At 42.3% G+C, this 20,394-nt stretch overlaps 1 protein-coding gene across 7 annotated transcripts in view; it reads left to right on the forward strand.

Annotated features, from left to right (window-relative positions):
* Positions 1-18,996, forward strand: part of setd5 (SET domain containing 5) — a 42,856-nt gene extending 23,860 nt beyond the window's left edge. For 2 of the 7 annotated variants that reach the window (XM_073469113.1, XM_073469112.1), the window contains exons 2-25: positions 403-672; positions 3,965-4,067; positions 4,459-4,718; positions 5,363-5,418; positions 5,532-5,719; positions 5,945-5,983; positions 6,110-6,400; positions 6,792-6,940; positions 7,575-7,692; positions 7,830-7,939; positions 8,201-8,450; positions 8,670-8,753; positions 10,431-10,592; positions 10,692-11,069; positions 11,192-11,452; positions 11,725-11,842; positions 12,116-12,345; positions 12,782-12,838; positions 12,947-13,432; positions 13,852-13,944; positions 15,681-15,964; positions 16,097-16,218; positions 17,065-17,153; positions 17,470-18,996. In XM_073469113.1, the coding sequence (XP_073325214.1) occupies positions 602-672; positions 3,965-4,067; positions 4,459-4,718; positions 5,363-5,418; positions 5,532-5,719; positions 5,945-5,983; positions 6,110-6,400; positions 6,792-6,940; positions 7,575-7,692; positions 7,830-7,939; positions 8,201-8,450; positions 8,670-8,753; positions 10,431-10,592; positions 10,692-11,069; positions 11,192-11,452; positions 11,725-11,842; positions 12,116-12,345; positions 12,782-12,838; positions 12,947-13,432; positions 13,852-13,944; positions 15,681-15,964; positions 16,097-16,218; positions 17,065-17,153; positions 17,470-18,045 (4,575 nt within the window). In that variant the 5' untranslated portion in view covers positions 403-601 and the 3' untranslated portion in view covers positions 18,046-18,996. The remainder of the gene's footprint in view (positions 1-402; positions 673-3,964; positions 4,068-4,458; positions 4,719-5,362; positions 5,419-5,531; positions 5,720-5,944; positions 5,984-6,109; positions 6,401-6,791; positions 6,941-7,574; positions 7,693-7,829; positions 7,940-8,200; positions 8,451-8,669; positions 8,754-10,430; positions 10,593-10,691; positions 11,070-11,191; positions 11,453-11,724; positions 11,843-12,115; positions 12,346-12,781; positions 12,839-12,946; positions 13,433-13,851; positions 13,945-15,680; positions 15,965-16,096; positions 16,219-17,064; positions 17,154-17,469) is intronic. The other 5 variants (XM_073469114.1, XM_073469115.1, XM_073469116.1 and 2 more) reach the window with 5 other exon arrangements.
* Positions 18,997-20,394: the final 1,398 nt, after the last annotated feature.

The raw sequence follows: 20,394 nt of genomic DNA on the forward strand, positions 1-20,394 counted from the left end.
TGTTTTGTTCTTTTTTTAATGATTTTTTAAAATTTTATGTCATCCAATTTCTAACATTTCTTCCAAATTCTAATAATTGAATCAACTCCTGACTAAATGTTAAATGTAAATAAAGATGATATATATATGTGTGTGTGTGTATATATATATATATATATATATATATATATATATATATATATATATATATATATATATATATACATATATATATATATATTATGTTATACAGAATATTATCTGTCAGGGGCATCAATCCAAAATGTATCAGTCACACACACAGTGTCTAGTGAAGTGCAGGTTTTTTCCAGCGTATCACATGCCATGCTGAGTCATGTAGTAGACTGTGGCTGTGTATGAGTGTATCTGATGGTCTCTCTGTCTGTTGACCTCTCTCCTCAGGTCCCCCATGACCGTGAGCCGTGGGCTGCGGCTCGGCGGCGCCCCACCTCTGGAGTGGTCTGCTGCTGTAGTTGGGACCCTGTGATTCTTCTCTTTACCTCTCCTCCTCCCCCCATCCCATCCTGTCCCTCCCCTCCCCCTCCCCCTCCTCCTCCTCCCCCCTCTTCCCCCCCTCCCACGCGCCGCTGTGCTGGACGTCATGAGCATAGTAATCGCGCTGGGAGTCACTACACCTGAAACGTCTTACTCAGATATGGCTGCTGGATCAGAGTAAGTAGCCACTACCAGCTGTGTGGGCCTCAAATAGTTATTCCTGCATCTTGAAGAAAAGATCTGTGTATTAACAACCCAGGTCTTATTTTTGTTGTCTTTCTCTACTCTCCAACGTACTTGCTGATATCTGTGGATGTGGTAACATCCGGCTCAAGTAAAACACGCAGTGTCACAGACTGTAAACAAACTTCTTGTTCAACCTGGGGGGTATTCCAGAAAGCGGGTTTTGTGAAAACTCTGAGTTTGTTAACCCTGAGATGAGAGAAACTCTGAGTTTTCAGTTCCAGAAAGAGAGGTAACTTAAACTCTGGGTCTGTTTCTGCGGTAACTTACTCTGTGAACCTAACCTGCTCACTGGCAGGTTTACCTGAAGAAACCCTGAGTCTGACGGAGCTGTCTGACAGCGGCTGTCCTTTCCTTCTCAGTCCGATCATGTTGAAGCAGAAATAATTCACATAGTTTTACACCAGGAGGAGAATTTAGATTAATTTAGATGAGCTCTCACTCCCTGACGAGGACTGAACCGAACAGTAGACCGCTTCTCATCAGTCTGTCATTTATATTCTCCGGCTGCACAGCAAATATCAGGCTACACGTCATCGCTGACGTGCTCTCAGATCTGAACAATCCTCTTCGTTTTTTGTTTTTTTTAAATCACTTCGCAGGTTAATCGATCACCTTCCAGCAGCCAGAAAAAGAGAAATAACTCACATTTCATTTGGCTTTCTTTATTTCCCACAGATAGCTACAAAAGTAACCATCAGTATAGCCTAGCCTATTGTATTTTTTCCAACAACGTAATTTCAAAGTCTGTGTTTCTAGTTTGCCGCCGCATTGAGTATAAGATTAAATGACTTCTAGTTCAATCTGTAGACAGTAAGTGTGTGTCTGCCTCTAATGTTGGGTCCTGGGGGTGAGTGACGCCCTCAGCCTCTGGTCACCCAGCGACCTGACTCAGGACCAGCTCCTCTGCCTCTGGCGGACGTGGTGGAGGTGGAGGTGAGCACCACTTCATGTTCATCTACTCAGCAGGATGTTAGGTCACAGATGTGTGTTAAACAGCATCTGTTGGTGGTAAAAGCTACTACAAGTTAAAATATCCACTGAATAAACTTTTACTATGTTTAATATGTGAAATAAAACCAAAGTGAGGAGCCATCGTGAGACTGTTTTTATATTTCATTTTTAGCCGATTTAAATCAAATAAAATAGCCTAAAATAAAATAAAATAAAATAAAATAAAACATTGAACAACATTCAACCACTTCCTCAAAGGCTAATATAAAAGAAAGTGATGTTAAATTCAAAATGAAAACACGACCGCATCTAAAACTCTGTCAGTGATTTTTATTACGGCCGCAGCCGTGTTACTTTTTTTCCCCCCAGAAAATGTCTGCTTCCTGTTTTCTCCCCTGTTGCCATGGTGAATCACAGTATCGGAGCTCCATTGCAGATGGCTTTTTACTAGTCGTCAGGCACGAGCTCAACTCAGAGTTAACATACTCAGAGTCGACTTACCTTAACCAGATCAGCTGTTCTGGAACTGAAAACTCAGAGTTTCAATTCACAGGGTAAGTCAACTCAGAGTTCAGGGTTAGGCTCAGAGTCTGTTGAACCTCCTTTCTGGAATAGCCCTCTGCTCATCTACACCACCTAAATAGCTGCTGTAACGCAGTTGCTAATGCAGATCCAAATAAACAAACAAACAAAAACAACACCCAAAGGTGAATGTTGAAGTTAGAAAAGAGTAGGGTTTGGGCTGACAGAAGATGCCATCATCCATTGCAGACACTCTTAAAGTCATGGACCTCTGAGCCCTGTAACATTGTAACATCATGATTTAAGATGCCTCCCACCAGAGAGCACAAAAAGTAGTGTGTCCTGTCAGAGTTGCCATAAGTCAGGAGTTGTTGTTTGTGACATGTTGGAGAGAGAATGAAAACTTTGTTGGAGCTCAATGCCTAATGCTAAGTCTCCATGTCACATTTATTGTTTTCTTATTAAACCTGCCCAGATGGGTGAACCCAAGACACTCGGTGTTGCAGTGTTTATTTTCTGTGGGTCGCTGTTAGTGTGTTTCTCTCAACCGCAATTGAGAGACAACATTTCACAAGTCAAGTAAACAAGTAACTTGGAAAAACATTCACAATAAACGGGGATCAAACTCTTTGTAAACATTTAGTGTACAGTGTGTTACGATGGCAGTCACACACCACTCAGTGACCTGTTGTTGCTCAGAATGCTCAATTAAGCAGCAATGGTAGGTTCTTTCTCATAAAAAACAATAAATACCGATAAGATAATCAATAGTTTCACATTTTTGTATTTGAACTGTAAGTTTGTAACCTGTAGCTTATTTATACCCGAGAAGAAAAAAGGCTCAGATGGAGTGAGCAAAAATGGAGGATGCAGTATTGGGTAGCTCTAATGAGATTTGTTGTTATAACAGACTTTCTCCCTCTTGTCTGAACCCTTTTGGTAAATGTATTGTAAATTACGATCCGTTTGTCTTCCTCTGAAACTATATAAAACAGCCACACCTGTGACGACGTGTTTGTCTCTGTAGTCTACACAGGTACAGCAGTTTGACGTCATGAGCACGACAACAGCTTGCTGCACTTGTTCCTATTCTTCATCAGCTTTTTCTTCTTCTCTGTATTTACTGGTGGTTTCCAAGCCAAATTTAAAGGTGCATACCACCACCTACTCTATCAGTGTGTACATGCTGTAAGTCAATGAAGGCAATTGGGCTTCATATTATTGGCTCCATTCATCGGCTAGAATTTCACCTATACTGATAAGTAGCTGCTAACATAATTTCCAAATATCAGGCTGATTATTTATCTGCCAGTAATTTATCGTTTTTAGTCTCCTCCAGTCAGATTGATTCTAACACACAAGAAAACACACCCTCTCTTCTGAAATAAACCAAATCTAGGCACTTTAATATAACATTTTGTCATTTTGATTCTTTTGACATTTAAGTTTGCTCCAGAAATGGAGTAGCAGGGGGGAAAGGCAAGGTTGTTCACTGTCTGAGACCCCAGTTAAAGGGCAAAAGGAGTTGCATAACATAATGGCGGCCCACATTCCATTTCCTAAATTGCTGTTCTCCCTGGCTGGAGAGCAACTTCAGGGTCTTGGTGCCACCTAGTGACTGTTTTCTATTAAAAATGTTGTTTGCATAAGAGCTCTTGAAAAGTATGTGCAAAGTATGCACTGTTTTATACATACAGTTCCTGTTTAATTTGTATTCCTTCAAATAATAGATTTTTTTTGTATTTTCCAGCCCTGAGTCAGTTGAAGCAAGCCCTGCCGTGAATGAGAAAAACTACAACAACCACAGCTGTGGGAGCGCGCAGAGTCATGGGTATCGGGGACTACCATATGCTGTGAGTTCATATAATTCTTTTCTAGTCATCAATTCTAATCATAGCATGTCTTAATGTATGAAATTGGTAGTACTCTGTATTAATCAAGGATAAGTTATAAGCAATTTAAAAGCTAAAATAATAACTCGGTTAATCTGTCCAATCTTTTCTTGTTTTCTAATCTTTTCAAGTTCCTTGTTCAATTAAAATAAAACAGTAAGTGGAAAACTAAGGACTGGTGGTGCTTCTAGTTTTAAGTACATGAATGTCTATCCTACTTTTAGTCTTCTGTAACCATAAACTACGTCCGTTATTAACAGCTGTACTGTTTCACATACCTGTTTTGTTGCCCTCATTTTCATTCGTCTCCATTTTCCGTTTCCCTTTTTGCCTGAACACCCGTTGTTTGAAGATGCAACAGTCTTCCGTTGTGTGTTGTCAGGATCACAACTATGGCGCACCCCCTCCCCCCACCCCACCCGCCTCCCCGCTCTCCCAAACCATCATTCCCCGCATGGATCTCAACGGCGTGGTACGCGGCTCCCGCTATCACGAAACTGAGGACAACTCAGCTGACAGCGACAGCTCCTCAGAGGAGGACGGTGCAGTGGCCAGCTGGTGTCTCTGCAGCCTGACTCCAGATGGCCTGCTAATCAAATGCGACAACTGCAGGTGAGAGATGAAAAACCTGCCCGGTCTGGATGCTGGAGCTAAGCTCCATCAGCTGTACCAGACGCAAGTATGGAATGATCACACAAGTCTTGGAAATTTATGAGAATGGAGAGCAAAACAATGCTCTGCCATTTAGCAGAGTAGTACACCCTTTAAGGCTTAGTTATTACTAAAATGTGTGTATTGTGTTTCATATCTTCTGGTTTTAACAGTGCAAACAATACACAGGCCGGATCAGGGCTCTGTTTCCCCTTAAGACAGCTTTTAAATTATATGCCATGTTATTATATAACATCCACTGTGTTGAGATTGCAGTAGAATACATTATTTTATTTTGTAGATACAAAACTTACTTTGGTTGTGACAAACTTAATATCCTTACACAACATGATGTAAAACCCCTCACACTGGTCAAAAAACAACTATCACTGTTTGTTTCTAAACCTCAACTGTGACCACTCCTTAGGCTTAATTAACAATCTTCTCAAAGGCTCAGGCTAGCAGAATCTACTGTCATTTGCAAAAGTCAGTTAAAAGGTTTAGCTTTGTGCCTGGCCATATAGAAATGTTGTTGCTGAGATCATTTGAGTTATGGCCTGTTTAATATTATGTGCTGATGTGTTTTATTGACTTTTTTGTCGCAGGGGACTCGACAGGAGGAAAGGAGAAGGCCAACACAGAAAAACAGAAAATGTCTCAGGTTCATTGTTTTGTCTTGCTGTATTAGTTTCAAGTCTAGTGTCAAGTTTAATATAAATTAAGAATTAATATTCTCATGAAATCTGATGATTTTTTTTGTTTGTTTTTTTAAAGCTGGAGAGAGCAGCGCCACTGAGAGTGGTGATGAAGAGGTGTCGCCTTCCACCATCTCCTACACCGCCACCCAGCATACACCAACCAGCATCAAACTTACTGTCAACCGGGTCAAAAGGAGCAAATCCAAAAAGAGGAAGAAGAGTATAGAGAAGGCCCGTGGAACGCCAAAGGGCAAGAAAGTCAAGGTGTGCAAACTGTAGAGAAGCAGAGTGGTTAAGCGTGAGTCTAGCAAAAAGCAATCGACAGAGGGAAAAAATTGATAAACGTTAAGATCAAACTGCATAATGGAAGTTTTATTTTATTGGTACTAGCTTGTCATATTGAGAAGAGCTCTATTTGGTTTTTGATTGGAGAATAGTGGCTGTTTGACATGTCCATGTATTAAATTGGGTTGATTTTCCCCCTTTTAGGCTTTCAGAGAGGGTTCAAGGAAGTCCATGAGGATGAAGGTAAGACTGGAGTTAACCAGACAATTATGTTCAGTCATGCTTCACTCAGTTCTCCGGGCCTCATGTTTCTCCTTTGTGTAAAGAAAAACTTGTATCAAACCCATGTCTATTTTTTCTTCTGCCTAGAACTCAACAACAGAGGCCAACGTTTTGGATGAGAACACAGCAGAGGGATGGGAGAGCAGGATCCGCCAGTGGACAGACCAGTATGAGGAGGCTCTGGCCAACCAGTACAGCGCTGATGTCCAGACACTTCTCCAGCTTCACCGCGCTGCAGGCACCCCCATCTCAAAGACTGAGAGTGGCACCACAACACCTCCTTCCTCTACACAGATCCACACCTCAGTTGTTACCATGGACACCATCAACCGCACTGAGCTGGCCTGTAACAACACAGTGCTGGGCTCACAGATGCAGGTCAGCCACAGTCCTGATTCAAACTCACAACTGCACTGTAGGATCAAACAATATGTTGATTCAGCTTATATGTCACAATGCAATTGTAGCATTGTAAAAAAAAAATGCAATATAGCAGCAACTAGCCAATAATAATTAAGCTTATAACTAACACATTTCTTAAAAAAATGTAACTGATAGTAAATCAAATTAGAGCACGAAAGCCTTTTCAAGACAAGTCGAGTTCTGCTGATAAATCACTTGCTTCAGCCTGATCCTTAGTTTCATGTTTTGTAGATATGCTGCCTGCATGCCAAATAACAAGTTACAATAGTGTAATGATGCCTGCATACAACACGTTGAATATTTTCCTGTATTTGCGAATGAACAATATGTGATTTGCTGTTTGTAGCTCCAGTTGGGGCGGGTAACACGGGTGCAGAAACACAGGAAGATCCTCCGAGCAGCCAAGAACCTGGATCCAGACACACTCATCATTGAATATCGGGGAAAGGTCATGCTCAAACAACAGTTTGAAGTTAATGGGCACTTCTTCAAAAAGTAAGAGATTGTGGTATATGTGTTATTGGACAAAGATTCCAATGTAGTCTCACCTTGTAGGTTTCTAAAAAATTAAGCCTTAGCTTGACGCTCTGACAATTCCCAGTTTACTCCAACAAAAGAAAATGTGGTAAAGAAAAACATCCATTTCAAGAGTTATTAAATCCTGAAGCAAGAATTGTTTGACTGCTAGAGGTCAAAAAACTGTCTCCACTCTCCCCTTGTCTGACTGCACTGGGGGTAACCACCTGGAAACTGAAACTATTCTTACAACACTTTCAAAATAAAATAGTGCAGTTACTAGGAAATGACAATTAAAGTTACCTACTTCCAAAATATTACAAATACAATATAAGTGAGATTTTACACATTTTAACTAAATTATCAACACCTTTTAAAACATTTTAACTTATTGCATCACTGTAAATATCCACTGTGAGTATATCAACCTGCAAAAATGTAAATATTCTTTCCACTTCCTTCTTAATCCCTGTAAATTTCTGTTTTACCAATGAACTTAAATTATTGACTGTTAATTAGTTATACATCAAATAAACTGCATTTAGGCTCCTACACATCTGTTCTATCACCTGTGAACTGCTTTTGACACCATTGTCATTATTTTTTCTTCCAGACCCTACCCATTTGTGCTGTTCTACTCAAAGTTCAATGATGTAGAGATGTGTGTAGATGCAAGGACCTTTGGAAATGATGCACGGTTTATCAGGAGGTCCTGCACACCCAATGCTGAGGTCAGCCAGCAAGCTTTATTAAAGTCTCAATAATTGCCAGCAACGTATCCCTTCTGTGCAGCTCTGAGGTTTGTCAGGTGCTTTATTTGATTTTATTTATTTTTTTATAACTAAGAAGCATGTGTTTCCTTTCCCAGGTCCGGCATATGATTGCTGATGGCATGATCCATCTGTGTATCTACGCTGTCAGCCAAATCACAAAGGATGCTGAGGTCACCATTGGATTTGACTATGAGTTCAATAGCTGGTCAGTACTGCCCCTCAACCCATATTTCTCCTTCCACAAACCAGCAACTAGAAAGAAACACAGGTTAAATCCATACAACATGTGCATAAGTAGTAATGATCCAATTCCTTTCTAGGAACATACTGTAAATATAAATGTAACCACGTATACGTTTTCCTTTGATCTACCTTAAAACTCATGTTAAGCTTATTGCTACAAGGTGTCTTGTCTTCATCCTTTGCCATTTTATTCATCAAAATCTTCTTTCTCACAACAAACCAGTAATTACAAAGTGGACTGTGCCTGCCATAAGGGCAACCAGAACTGCCCGGTGCAGAAGCACAACCTGAGCCCCAGGGAGAGCTTGCTGAGTGCCCCCTCTCTGCCACCTCCCTCCCCTCTGGTCGGTGCTGAGACCCGACGGAGAAAAGCCCGCAGGAGAGAGCTAGAGGGCTGTGTTGCGGGTGATAGCAACCAGACCCTGGACCAGCACCAGGAGGCCAAAGAACTGCAGGGGACTAGTGACACAGAGGTGTGTGTCTGTGTGCTTGTGTGGCTCAGATAAAGGGATCTTACAAATAAATCTAACTGAGGTTAAACAAAGGTATCAGTCTTAGATTTATCTCCATCAAATATTAAAGTTGTAAAAACTGGGTTTGCAGTTTTTGAAAATACTTTATTAGCCAGACACTGCTTGTACTTCCTGCTGGCTAAGATGTTGTCCTCATGTGCTGCCTCTTTGTGCCATTAGGAGAGATTACTGGATGATATGAAGGCAGAGGAGGGAGACGAAGGAGAGATGGATGAAAATGGAGTTGCCATCTCTAGTAAAAGAGTATGACATTTTGAATATATTCCGATGCTGATTTGTGTGACAATGGTGCCTTATGCAAGAAGCAATATCATTTTCTCTTCTTCTTCTTTTTCTTTTGTTTGTATCCACGATTTTCTCTTATTTTATTAGTACCCATTGATTTCTGGGATTCGCCAATGTTTTCTTTTATTTGCTCTTCCCTTTGGCGGAAAATTGTAAGTGGTCGAGAGCACTCTTACCAAGAAAAGAGAAAAACATCCCATTTACAATGCACGGAAACATACATGAAAAAAATGCCTTATATAATCAAATTTAGATTATCAGCCTATATGTTTAAATGATTGGATTGTTTAATTCTTGGGGTTGGCGGTGGGGGGAGGGATACTATTGGTCAACTGATACTAATTAAGACTATAAAAACCCTGGGATGATTGCTTGCGTTCAGCACATGAATCATGTCTTACCTACTGCTACTAGATTCTTTGGCAAACAGGGCCTTATGCAGAGAGTGCGTTTTTAGAGATCGCACAGATCTGTTTGATGAGACAGATGAATGGCTGCTGAGTTGTTTCTGATTGCCACGCGCACTACTTATGGATTTGTGCAAAAACCTGTAGCCTCAACTTAAAAACAAATAGAAACAAGAAAGAAACAAATGCAGGTCAAATCCTGTGAGAGATAGGAGACAGGTCAGGCATTGCAGTCCTCTTTCAGCTGTCCTCTTTCGAGAGGACTGAAAACACAATATCATTCATGGTCCAGTATCGTTCCCGTACACTGCTAACCAGCAGGTAGAGATTAAGAGCGTTTTTTTTTTTTGCTGTAGCGCCAAATGTCATTGGTGCTGTAGATTGCACGCATATACGGATCAAAGCACCCTCTCCAGATCCATTCTGGTTCCTCAAGCTGTATCACTCTATTAACGTCCAAAGTATAGTTCCGTGGGGATGCGGCTGGCTCAAGGAGCTGGTGGACATGCGTTGGCTGATTGGTAAATGATTTGTAATTCTAAAAACCACCATCCAGTTTTACATTTTTATAAAATGTTTTTTTTATAAAAGTTACATTGGTGACCAAGGTTATAACCTCATTCCATGGCTGATGACCCCCTGGCAAATCCCCAGACTAGACCGGAGTGCTCTTACAACCGTGGTAGAGCGGAGTGTTGAAGGCTTGGTGGATGTGCCCTGAAACTGTGTTTTTGACGTTCTTGTTACGCCAGTGCTGACGCTGTGGAAGATTACATGTTTACGTTGTTTTATTTGATTTAACAGTACCTCAATTTCACTGCTGCTGACATTCTCCTTCGTCTTACTACCCTTTTTGGTGGCATCTCTCCAATCACTGTGCCAGTGTCGACTATTTGCACACCTGCCCTTATATGGTGTTTATTGGGCAGTACCTATGCTAATTAAAAACAATCGGCCACACACCTCCAATTTATGATCAAGTGGGATTTATTATTCAACACACCTGGGTTAGAGCAGATTTGGATGGTAAGAACATTTGGTACATCTCGAGTTGACTTGTCTTATTTTTTCTCTTGACAAAAAAGTTATTTAAGAAATTTAAGAGAATGTTGCTGCATGAGGCCCATTGGATCTCAATTACAGCAATACATCAGTTATTCAAAAGACAAAATGTTTTAGGTACACTGTGTGTGTAATTCCTCTCCTGTGTGTCTGCCTATTCATGTAGACATGTAACAGCCTGGACAAGAGGCGGAGGAGAGTAGGAGGAGCAGAGGTAAAGGAGGAGGGTGTTGAGACTGAGGATGGGTCAGGAAACCCTGCAGGAAGCATCCCCTTACCCCACAACCCTGGAGTGGGGGTCAGCACACGACGCACCACCTATGTCGTGGTCAGTGACAGAAATCAGGTTGTTTCATCTGCACTTGTGAATCTTCCTTGTTAGTGTTGGATCTGTTCAATCGTTTGTATTTATACACCCCCTTCACAGGAAGGCCCATCTGTGGAAGAAAAGACCTCGTTACCCACCCTGCCAGCCCCAATCGCCCCCCCTAAACCTGCGCGACCTGCCAAGCCCCGGCCCAAAAGTCGGATCTCTCGCTACCGGTCAAGCTCATCCCAGCGTGCCCGGCGCCAGCGCCAAGCCCTTGCCCAGCAGGCAGCTGCTGCTGCTGCGGCCGCAGCCTTGGCAGCAACACCATCATCTGCTGATCAAGGTGCTGCTCTGGATGAGGAGGGATCTCAGGGCCCATATGGTGCTGAACATGGCCATGGAGAGAGCTGTCTAGGGGGTCATCTCCTAGATGGAGATAGCCAGGGTCTAAACTGCATAAACAGAGGCAACTTGCGCTATCCCAAGACCAAGAAGGTTTGTCAACATTAGAGATTGTAGATATTATTTTTCCACTGTCAACTCAGCTTGAATAATATTGATTATACTTGTATATGCAGACACAGAGTTGATGAGTTAATGTTTGTCTTTGCTCTCAGTACCTGGTGACAGAGTGGTTGAATGACAAGGTCCCTGGAGGGGACAAAGTCCACCAAGAGGTGCCTGTTGAGCGCCCGCTGCGGATAACCACTGACCCCACGGTGCTGGCCACCACACTCAACATGCTGCCAGGCCTCTCCCATTCATCGCTTATCTGCACGACACCCAGACACTACGTCCGCTTCGGCTCACCCTTCAACCCAGAGAGACGCCGGCCCCGCCCACTCCAAATGGACGGCACTTATGGCTGCTACAAGAAGGTGAGAAGTATTATAGAAAGATGGGAGTATAGGAATATAAAATACGTACATCTTGTCATCCTACAGTGCAGCCTGTATGCAGACTTCCACTCACGTTCTGTTATAAAACATGTTAAATTCTGTTGTCCAAACTGTTCTTTTTCTATAAAACAACTTTCAGAGGTATTGAGTTAAAGTTTCAAATGCAAAGTCTAGAGTTTATCTAGTTGTGAAATCTAAACAAATGTTTCAGTTTTTGTCTTTATGCTGATATTTCTGTTGTCTCGATGCAGAGATGGATAAAGCAGCTGGAGGATGAGAGCTGTTCAGCCAGTGTGGAGGATGGCACAGAGTCCACCTCCTCCCAGCAAAGTACCAGTAGCAGATCCACCCCCAACCCCCTGTCCACTGGTACGTACATTCCCACCTCCATTTGGATGACTCATTTACTGCTGCATTTAATGAAATCATCAAAGCTGCAAGAAGATTAAACTATAGATCAGAAGAAGACACTGGCTGGTACTATTACTAAAAGTACAACTAAATGTAGGGTGCACTCTCCATGTCAGTGCAGTCAAGATTAAAGTATTAAATACTTGACTGTTGTAACCCTTGTGTCCTGTCATCTGTTTCCATACATATTTCCATATTTTCTTTCCCACATTCTGTGTTTTAAAATCACAGAACTCAATGCACCGTTTAAGAAGCGTCGTTCCAAGTATATACCAGAGATGACCCCAGCACCCTCGGACCACCTGCTTCGCCCGCTGTCACCCATCACACCGCCGCTCCCAGAGGACTCCCTCCACCCGCTGCTCCACACCCCTTGTGGTTCCCTGCTGCCCAATGGTGTAGCCTACTCACCCATGCCCTCACTGCCCGCCAGCCGCTGCAACACGCCACTGCAATTTGAAGTAAGGGCTTACTTTGCACAGCTTGCCTTATTAGTGAAGTAATTGTGTTATTAACGCCGTCCCAAATGGTAATCTTTGTTATCTGTGTTGTAATCAATTGGCTGAGTTGTCGCTTGCTACCCAACAGCCAGATAGTGATGTATAGTCTGTGTTTATTTCAGCATAGAGTAAATGCGTATTTAAGAGATCAAAGTCAGTTAATTCAGACCTCCCCTTGAGTATATTTAGTGTTTGGAATTATACATTACATCTGGAGAGCATTGTTAATCATTGAGGATAAACTACTGTTTGTATTCAAATTAACCTTTTGATGCCTGACATAATTAAGTCTTTCAATTAAACACTGTGAGAAGAACTACTAGACTTCAACACCAACACACCACCGAAACCTTATTTGTTAATATTTGTTTCTAATAGCCTTTGCTTTTTTCTTTAGAACATATCATCCCCCGAGGCTTCTCCTGTTCACCGGCCAGAGTCCATCTCTCCTGAGGTAGGTTCCCATCTCTTTGCCATTTTTCTAATGCAAACAGACAAACTACTGACTTTTTTTTTTGCTCTTCCTCTGTCTAATTCATCTCTGTTCTTTCTCCACCTCCAGCCATGTCTTCAGACAGACTTTGACGTCCCTCGGCCTCAGTTCCCAGACCTGTCACTGCCCTCGAGCTTGGAGAGCCCTGTGGCTATGACATCAGAAGACTTTTCCCTTCCTGGAGGCCCTTCAGGCCACGATTCCCAGGGCCCGTCATCTGTAGGGACTAGTTCCTTAAACCCAGTGTCGTGTCCTTCCTCAGACCTAACGCCCCAAAACAGGGAGCAGGCCTTCAGGACAGAGTTCAACCTCATATATACCTGCTCCCCCCTCAACGCAAACTTGGGGAACCCCGTGGCCACCGACCGCCGCCTCTCCCAGTCAGAAGGCGGTTTCTCCCCAGCAGAGTCCTTCCACAGTTCCATAAGCGGTCAGGGGCTGCTGGGAGATGTGGGCACTGGTTCCATGTCACCCTACGGCGAGCCTCATTATGGGGGAGGGTACCCAGATAGTGGCACACCTCCTCACACCAGCAACCCACCACAAAAGAAGAAGGCAAGTTCTCCACATCTTAATGATTCGAATGTGAAAACTGTTTTGTATTCAGAAAGTTTTCAGGTAAATCCGAAGCAGTTTCATCTGCTCTTTTCCAGCACGAATGACTTTGAGTGTGATATGTGCAAACTGGAAAGCCACACATCATGATGTGCTTTTCCCCTTGCTCTGTTTGCCCGTTGACTTTGTCTTAAATATTTCAATTGGTCTTGTGTGTCAGGTGGTCCAAAAGCAAAAGCAACAGGCATTTAAAAACATATTGAACCATTATATGTGTATATCTGAAATGATTTCACTCTGTAGCTTTGACCCTTCCTCCTCCTTCCCTCCCCCCCTCCTCTCCCTCAGTTCCCTTCCTCACCTTCGCTGCTCCTTGACACTCTTTGCCAAGTCTCTCTTCCACTTTTCTTCCAAGGCAGAGGGCCAACCAGCATACCATTAGTCTGCTGACAGGGAAGCCAGATTACCAGGCTATAGCTGTAAGAAGTGAATACAAGCCAGTACAAAATATGGTGAATATTCTCCCTACAACTACATCTTTAGAAGTGTGCATGTAAATATTGTTTCTTTGCATCTGCATACAACACCCACCCCATGCTCCAACAGTTCCGTCCCACCCCCCCCCCTGCCCCCCCACCCCCTCCAAACCCACATTGAGTTATAACACTATAGTTTTGAGCAGGAGTATTATTGTGCCATTTCAGTCAAATTCATTGAAGTGTGTAAAGGTTCATCCATTGCCTTCAACATAAGAGGCCGATGGTTCATGAATTCTCATGATGCTGTTGAGATGAAGCCCCACTTGTCTCTGCTCCATCTCATCCATGGCTCTTTTCCAAACTGTGATCAATGGTCCATGCACTGCTACTAAAGGAAGGCGAAATTTACCAGTGTGGTTTATAGCAAAACACATGCAATTTTAAAAGGCACTATCTGAAAGTTCAGGGGCTCAGAGTGAATTGGGGATGCTACAAATGGATGTGTCTGAGAGTTTTCCTCGTAACACAATTCATCAGTCTTGACCCAGCAAATGTAATGTTAAACAGAGCTGATATGGTTATGTAGCTGGTCACTTCACATAGTTTTTTAAAGCCAATGCTTCTGAGTGCAACACAACTGTCATAAATACAAATCCCAGGTTTCTGTAGCAATGTGTCAGATGTAATGCAATGTTGCACACCCACTACCAAAAAACCCCAGCACGTCGTGAAAACTTCTGTATTGAGGAAAACATGCAAGCTCAGCCACAGCTATAAAAAAAATTAAAATGTTGTAATTAACAGCAGTTTTCCTTCAAACATATCTTTGCCACTGCTGGAACTGCTAATCAAACAGAGACCTTGTTGAAACACACCAACATACTAAACACAGAAAAAACAATGTGTATGGTGGCCAGCTCATAGAGGGTTTTACAGCTGACAAATACTGTGTGTGTATAGTATATATATCTGAGGCATGTACAATGTACTCCAAAAGCCACTCGGAAGTCTAAGAGGACTCATGTAGTAATGTGTCATTGATATTTAGCGCTTGGTACATTATGTAATTTGAAAGATTAAGGCAAGAGCCATCCATGTCAGTATGTGACTGTGGTCATCATCCTCTCCCTGCCTAATTCATACAACTCCCTCTGTTCCCACAAGCCTTTTCTGTGTCATGATGACATTAAGCTAGGATGAGTGCTCTCATTCTCATTGTTAATAGTGACGGTGTGTGTACATGTTTTGTGTGTGTGTGTGTGTGTATGCGTATGCTGTGGACATTGATATGAGTGTTTGTGTAGTTATTTCAGCGTGGTTGCGTCATTGCGTTATGCATTTAAAGTTGCCTGCTCTGTCATCAAAGCTTTAGATGCTGTATGTTACTAACGGTGCATTGAGAGACACAGTGATCTGCAGTATGCTGTATTTGAGCCTTTCTCATGACTACAAGTATGTTAATGGAATGGAACAAACCAGAGATGCATACAGTGTCATTTTCATGTCCAAGGTAATGTCCATGGTGATGAAGGTGTGTTCTTGTTTTTGTCACATTGAATAGTTATAAAAACTGGTTCCAGGTGAGTCCTCTCTGGTGTGGTGCATGCGGTCTGCCCATCACTCAGTTTTGGTGAATGATGTGATTCAGTCAGCGCAGCCCAGCATCAGTTTGAATGATGTGAAGTAATGTTAAACCTGCACATCAGACTGTGTGTCAGTCCTGCAACACACAGGTATCTAACCCTCCTGTCCCCCCTCTGCTGCTTCAGGTGTCTTTGCTGGAGTACCGTAAGAGGAAGCAGGGTGGCGGTCGGGACCCTGAGCCAGTCGGGAGCAGTTCGTCTCTGGGTGGCACCCCTACTCGGCCTGTCTCCCATTACATCCAGGACTCTCATCATCCCCATTCCCATCAGCAGATGCATCCTCCAGCCTCCCCACACAGCTCCTTCTCTTCCTCAGCACACAAATCCATCCCACAGATAGAGGAGGTCAGTCCTCCAGACCACCAGGGCCCCTCAGGGCAGCCCAGACGCCAGGACAGCAACAACCAGTGGTGAGAGGCTTTAAGACACCTTTCAGTGCACAACAAATCACCTTTGGTTCTTGTGCTTTAAAAGCATGTGTGATACTTTAGTAGTTAGTAGAGTTGACTGACAGATAACGTTTGGTTTTGGATTTTTCCAAGGATGGTCCCCACTACTGTTGAACGTCTAAGGGAAGGTCAGGGGGTTCTGGAGCGAGTGCGAAGGAGCATCAAGATGGAGCGGAATTACAAGAGGAGTGATGGCTCTACCGAGAAGGAATCGGGTATGAAGACCTTAGAAACTCCAAGGATCCCTGCAGAGAAATTGGATTGACAAAGCCACAACTACGAAAAACAAGAATATACTTCAACTAAAAATATAAGTAAATGTACAGCAATATACAGTAGGGTTAAAAAGTCTGACAAACACTAGTCAAAATACTTGTTTCAAAAGTAATGCTTTTTTTCTTTCTTTTTTTTCATTACAAATTATAATATCAGTGAATCTTAATATTTGGTTTGTCCCCCTTTTCCTTTAATGACAGCATGCACTGAGCTGCATGGACTCCACAAGTAAGTGTACAACCTGCTAACTCATGTTACCAGAGCATGCTCTGACAGTGTTCCAGAAAGCTTCTTTTGATGTCACAGAGTGCTTGGCTTTTTCAGTCTTCAGGTGCCCCCATAAATGCTGAATGTGATTCAGGTTGAGGACTGTGGAGGAAAGTCCATGACAGTCAGGACTCCTTGTTCTTCTTTGGTCATCAAGTAGTTGTGTCAAAGCTTTGAGGCGTGTTTGGGCTCACTATCGTGCTATCATTAGGTTTTGCACAAACTTGTGGAATCCATACCAGTGCATGTTGTTGTTTAAGCCAAAGGGGGACAAGCCAAAAACTAAGAAATACATGGATATTTTTCAGAAATGTAGCTTTTCACTCAAACTGTTAAACTGATTCAGTATTAACATTTGTAATGAAAAAAATTGTATTACATTCAACAAATACAAACGGAAGTATTTTGACTGGTGGTCTCTGACTTTTGGATCCGACTGTATGTTGTACTTTAACTTCCTAGATGATGACACGTGTTTTCGTCTGTGCTGGAGTTGATCCTCCTTTCTGTGCTTGCAGATACAGATCGATATGAGATGCAGACAGTGTCCATGGCTTCTCCCATGAAGAGTCCACACAGATACAGTCCCTCTGTGTACTCACACCAGGTACCTGAACAAACCATTTACTGTATATCGCTTTTTCCCTAAACACCAGTAGCTGAACCGTTTGAGAATGATATTAGTAGATAAGCTGCTTGATGAACATTTGTTGTCTTTAGAGTCTCTTTCTGTGTTACTATTCACAGAAACATTTAAATGCTATTTATGAGTTGGTTTTTCTGAAAGTCATTGTAAATGAAACTCATTGCTAGTAACAGATGTCATTTTGATTTGTCCAATTGTTTCTTTTCCCAATGACATGAAATGCAGCCTTAGAAATGTGTCATTGTCACAAGTGTGTGTGTCTTATGTGTGTGTTCAGTCATCAGAAAGCCACCGGCAGACTGAAAGCCCGTCGTTCCTCCAGCAAACCTCCAACTCTCCATTCCGGGGTTCCTACAGTCCTTCATCAGGCCAGAGCTTCTACCAACGCCTCAGCTCCTCTCACCCAGGTCTCTCTCAGGACCACCCTCCATCTTCCTATCCCAGTCATACCCCCACCCCCACCCCCTCCTCCTCAGACTCCAGGCTGCCAGCGGGCTCTCTACACCAGCAGACTGGCAGCAGTAATGTGGATGGAGGCCACTGCTACAGCACCAGCCACTTCAGAGCGAGCCCTTTGAATAGCAGTGGCCTGGTGGGGTCTCCCACCCCAGGACCCAGGGTCCAAGGGCAGACTAAAATAGACTTGGGTCCCCAGGCCTCCAGAGGGAGTCAGCAGCAGGCATCTCGCAGCCTGAAGTCGGGCAGCCCGGGCCAGACGGCGCTGCAGGCCGGCTCCAGGCTGCTGTCGGCCTCCGGACCGACGCACTACCCGCAGCGAGGGACGAGCATCAGTCAGTTCCAGCACTCCCCCCTCCAGGGACCCGGAGTAAGGACACAGTCAGGAAGCTTTTAGGACCTTGTTCAAGTGTGTGTGTATGTGTGAGTGAGTGTGTTTGCGTGAGTGTGTATGAAGCTGTGTACCTCCTCAACCCCTAAAGCTGCGGTGAAATGGGGCTCAGGGAGTTTGGGGAGGGGAAATGTACAGACCTGAGAGGAGCAAAGACTTCTTTACAGAATTCTCCTTTTCTTATTTTCTGTCTTTATTTTCAGAAAAAAAAAAAAAAATACCACAATCTGCACAAAGCTAATCATTGACTTTGGACATCATTACAGAATCAGTGGGAAAAGATTTGGATGACACATTCAGAAAAAAACAAGAAATCACATGTAACTTGAAATTGTCCCCAGTGTTTCCTCATGTGCCGGACTGTGCAAACAGGCTCTTTAATGTCGGAAAGTTTAAATTTCCACACAAATGTCTGTACAAAGTTATAAAAAGCCGTACCTGTCGTCATGGTACCCAGGTGGGATAAATGCTTAAATGCATATGTAACTGAAAGCAAGAGTTGTTTTATTTTTTCCAATTTATTTTTCTTTTGTCAATGTTACTTTTTTGATTTGGCGAGTGGCCGAGTCTGTGCTGCAGTAAATAGGTGATGTGATTTGGAAAGGGGGAAGTGATGCGAGCAGAGGCAACATGTTAATCATCCGTTCTAAAGATGCATTGTGGAGGTGGGGAGGAGGGGTTCTCCCTGGATAGGATCATTCCATATGATAAACCAGCTTCTGTGTTCACTCACTCAACATGAAAACAGCCCTTCTCGACGTTCTGCGTCTGTTCCAATGTACTTTTGTTTTGGGTTCTTTTCTGTTCTCTCATCCCCACTGGACTGTTTTGATTTTACATTAGGACTACTTCACTGTAGACGTCTGATATTGTACTTGAGACATACAGGTCTTATGATTCATGGTGCTGCATTCTTGTTTTTTCCAATAAATTTGAAATCCAGTTATGTTCCCCACATATGGCTGCATTCATCTTGTCATTATATCAATTCCGTTTTCTTCCTCCAAATTCATACGAATCATACATTACAGTGATGGGGTGCAAGAACAAAATAGGAAGTGAATAATCTAACTGCATTTCTAAACTAAAAGTTGGATTGATCTGTAATCCTGCAGGATTTCTTTAAGTGTGTGTGTGTGTGTGTGTGTGTGTGTGTGTGTGTATATATATACACATATATATATATATATATATATATACACATATATATATATACACATATGTGTATATGTATGTATGTATATATGTATGCATAACTACATATATATATACACGTGTGTATATATATGTATATATATATATACACACACACATATACATATATATATAGATATACGTATGTGCATATATATATAGATATACATATGTGTATGTATAGATATATGTATATATACATATGTGTATGTATATATGTGTGTGTATGTATATATATGTATGTATGTGTATATATATATATATATATATATATATATATATATATATATATATATATATATATATATGTGTGCATATATATGTGTGCATATATATGTGTGCATATATATGTATATATATGTATGTATATATGTATGTATTTTTTCTGACCAATCCTCGCATTCCATGTGACATGGAGGAAAACTGGGGAAAGGATCTCTGAGGGAGTGTTTGGATTGTTTATAAAATCCTTGGTAAAAAAGCTGCTATGTTCTCCTGTGAGAGCTGCTTCTCTTTCCACAGAATGCTGTATTTTTATTTTTCCTTTTAACTCTGATCCTCAAAAGACTGACTTGTTAAGAAAGAGACGGTTCTCCTGACTGCCACAGTGGGACCTCAAACCGACGTTAAGCTGACAGCTGGGCGGCAGCAGGAGTCGCCCTCTCCTCCCTCTGAGACTTTTCTTTTGGACCGAATGCGGAAAACAGCCGCGTTTGTGTGGAAGACTTCAAGGACCGAGGGCCCGGTCATGAGACTGGACTCCACCTACCAGACCCTCCCTCCCCCAGTTAACAAACACACAGAAGGGTACTCATGTTACATGAATGTTTGACAAATGGAAAAATTTAACTTGTGACCCAAAATTAACCAGCACCTTAAAAATGAAAGAAATACAACCTAAAAGACACAATAGGACAATATGTATGATTATGTGTCCTTGTATAGAAAGAAATGTGATATAGACTTGTACGGAGAAAATATAGTACACTGAATTTATCGCATGATATTTGTTATTAGGGTCAGAGTGGCCAACTGTCAGATGGTTGGAAGCTAATGATTGGGTCGGTTCCTGGGTTCCTCCAAAAACCAGATGCTGCATTCTCTTTTTGTTTTGCAAAGATCATTCTGTTGATTTGGTTTTATTTTTACACAGATCATAGT

The sequence above is a fragment of the Pagrus major genome, chromosome 6 (genome assembly GCF_040436345.1).
Source record: "Pagrus major chromosome 6, Pma_NU_1.0".
Taxonomy (NCBI): domain Eukaryota; kingdom Metazoa; phylum Chordata; class Actinopteri; order Spariformes; family Sparidae; genus Pagrus; species Pagrus major.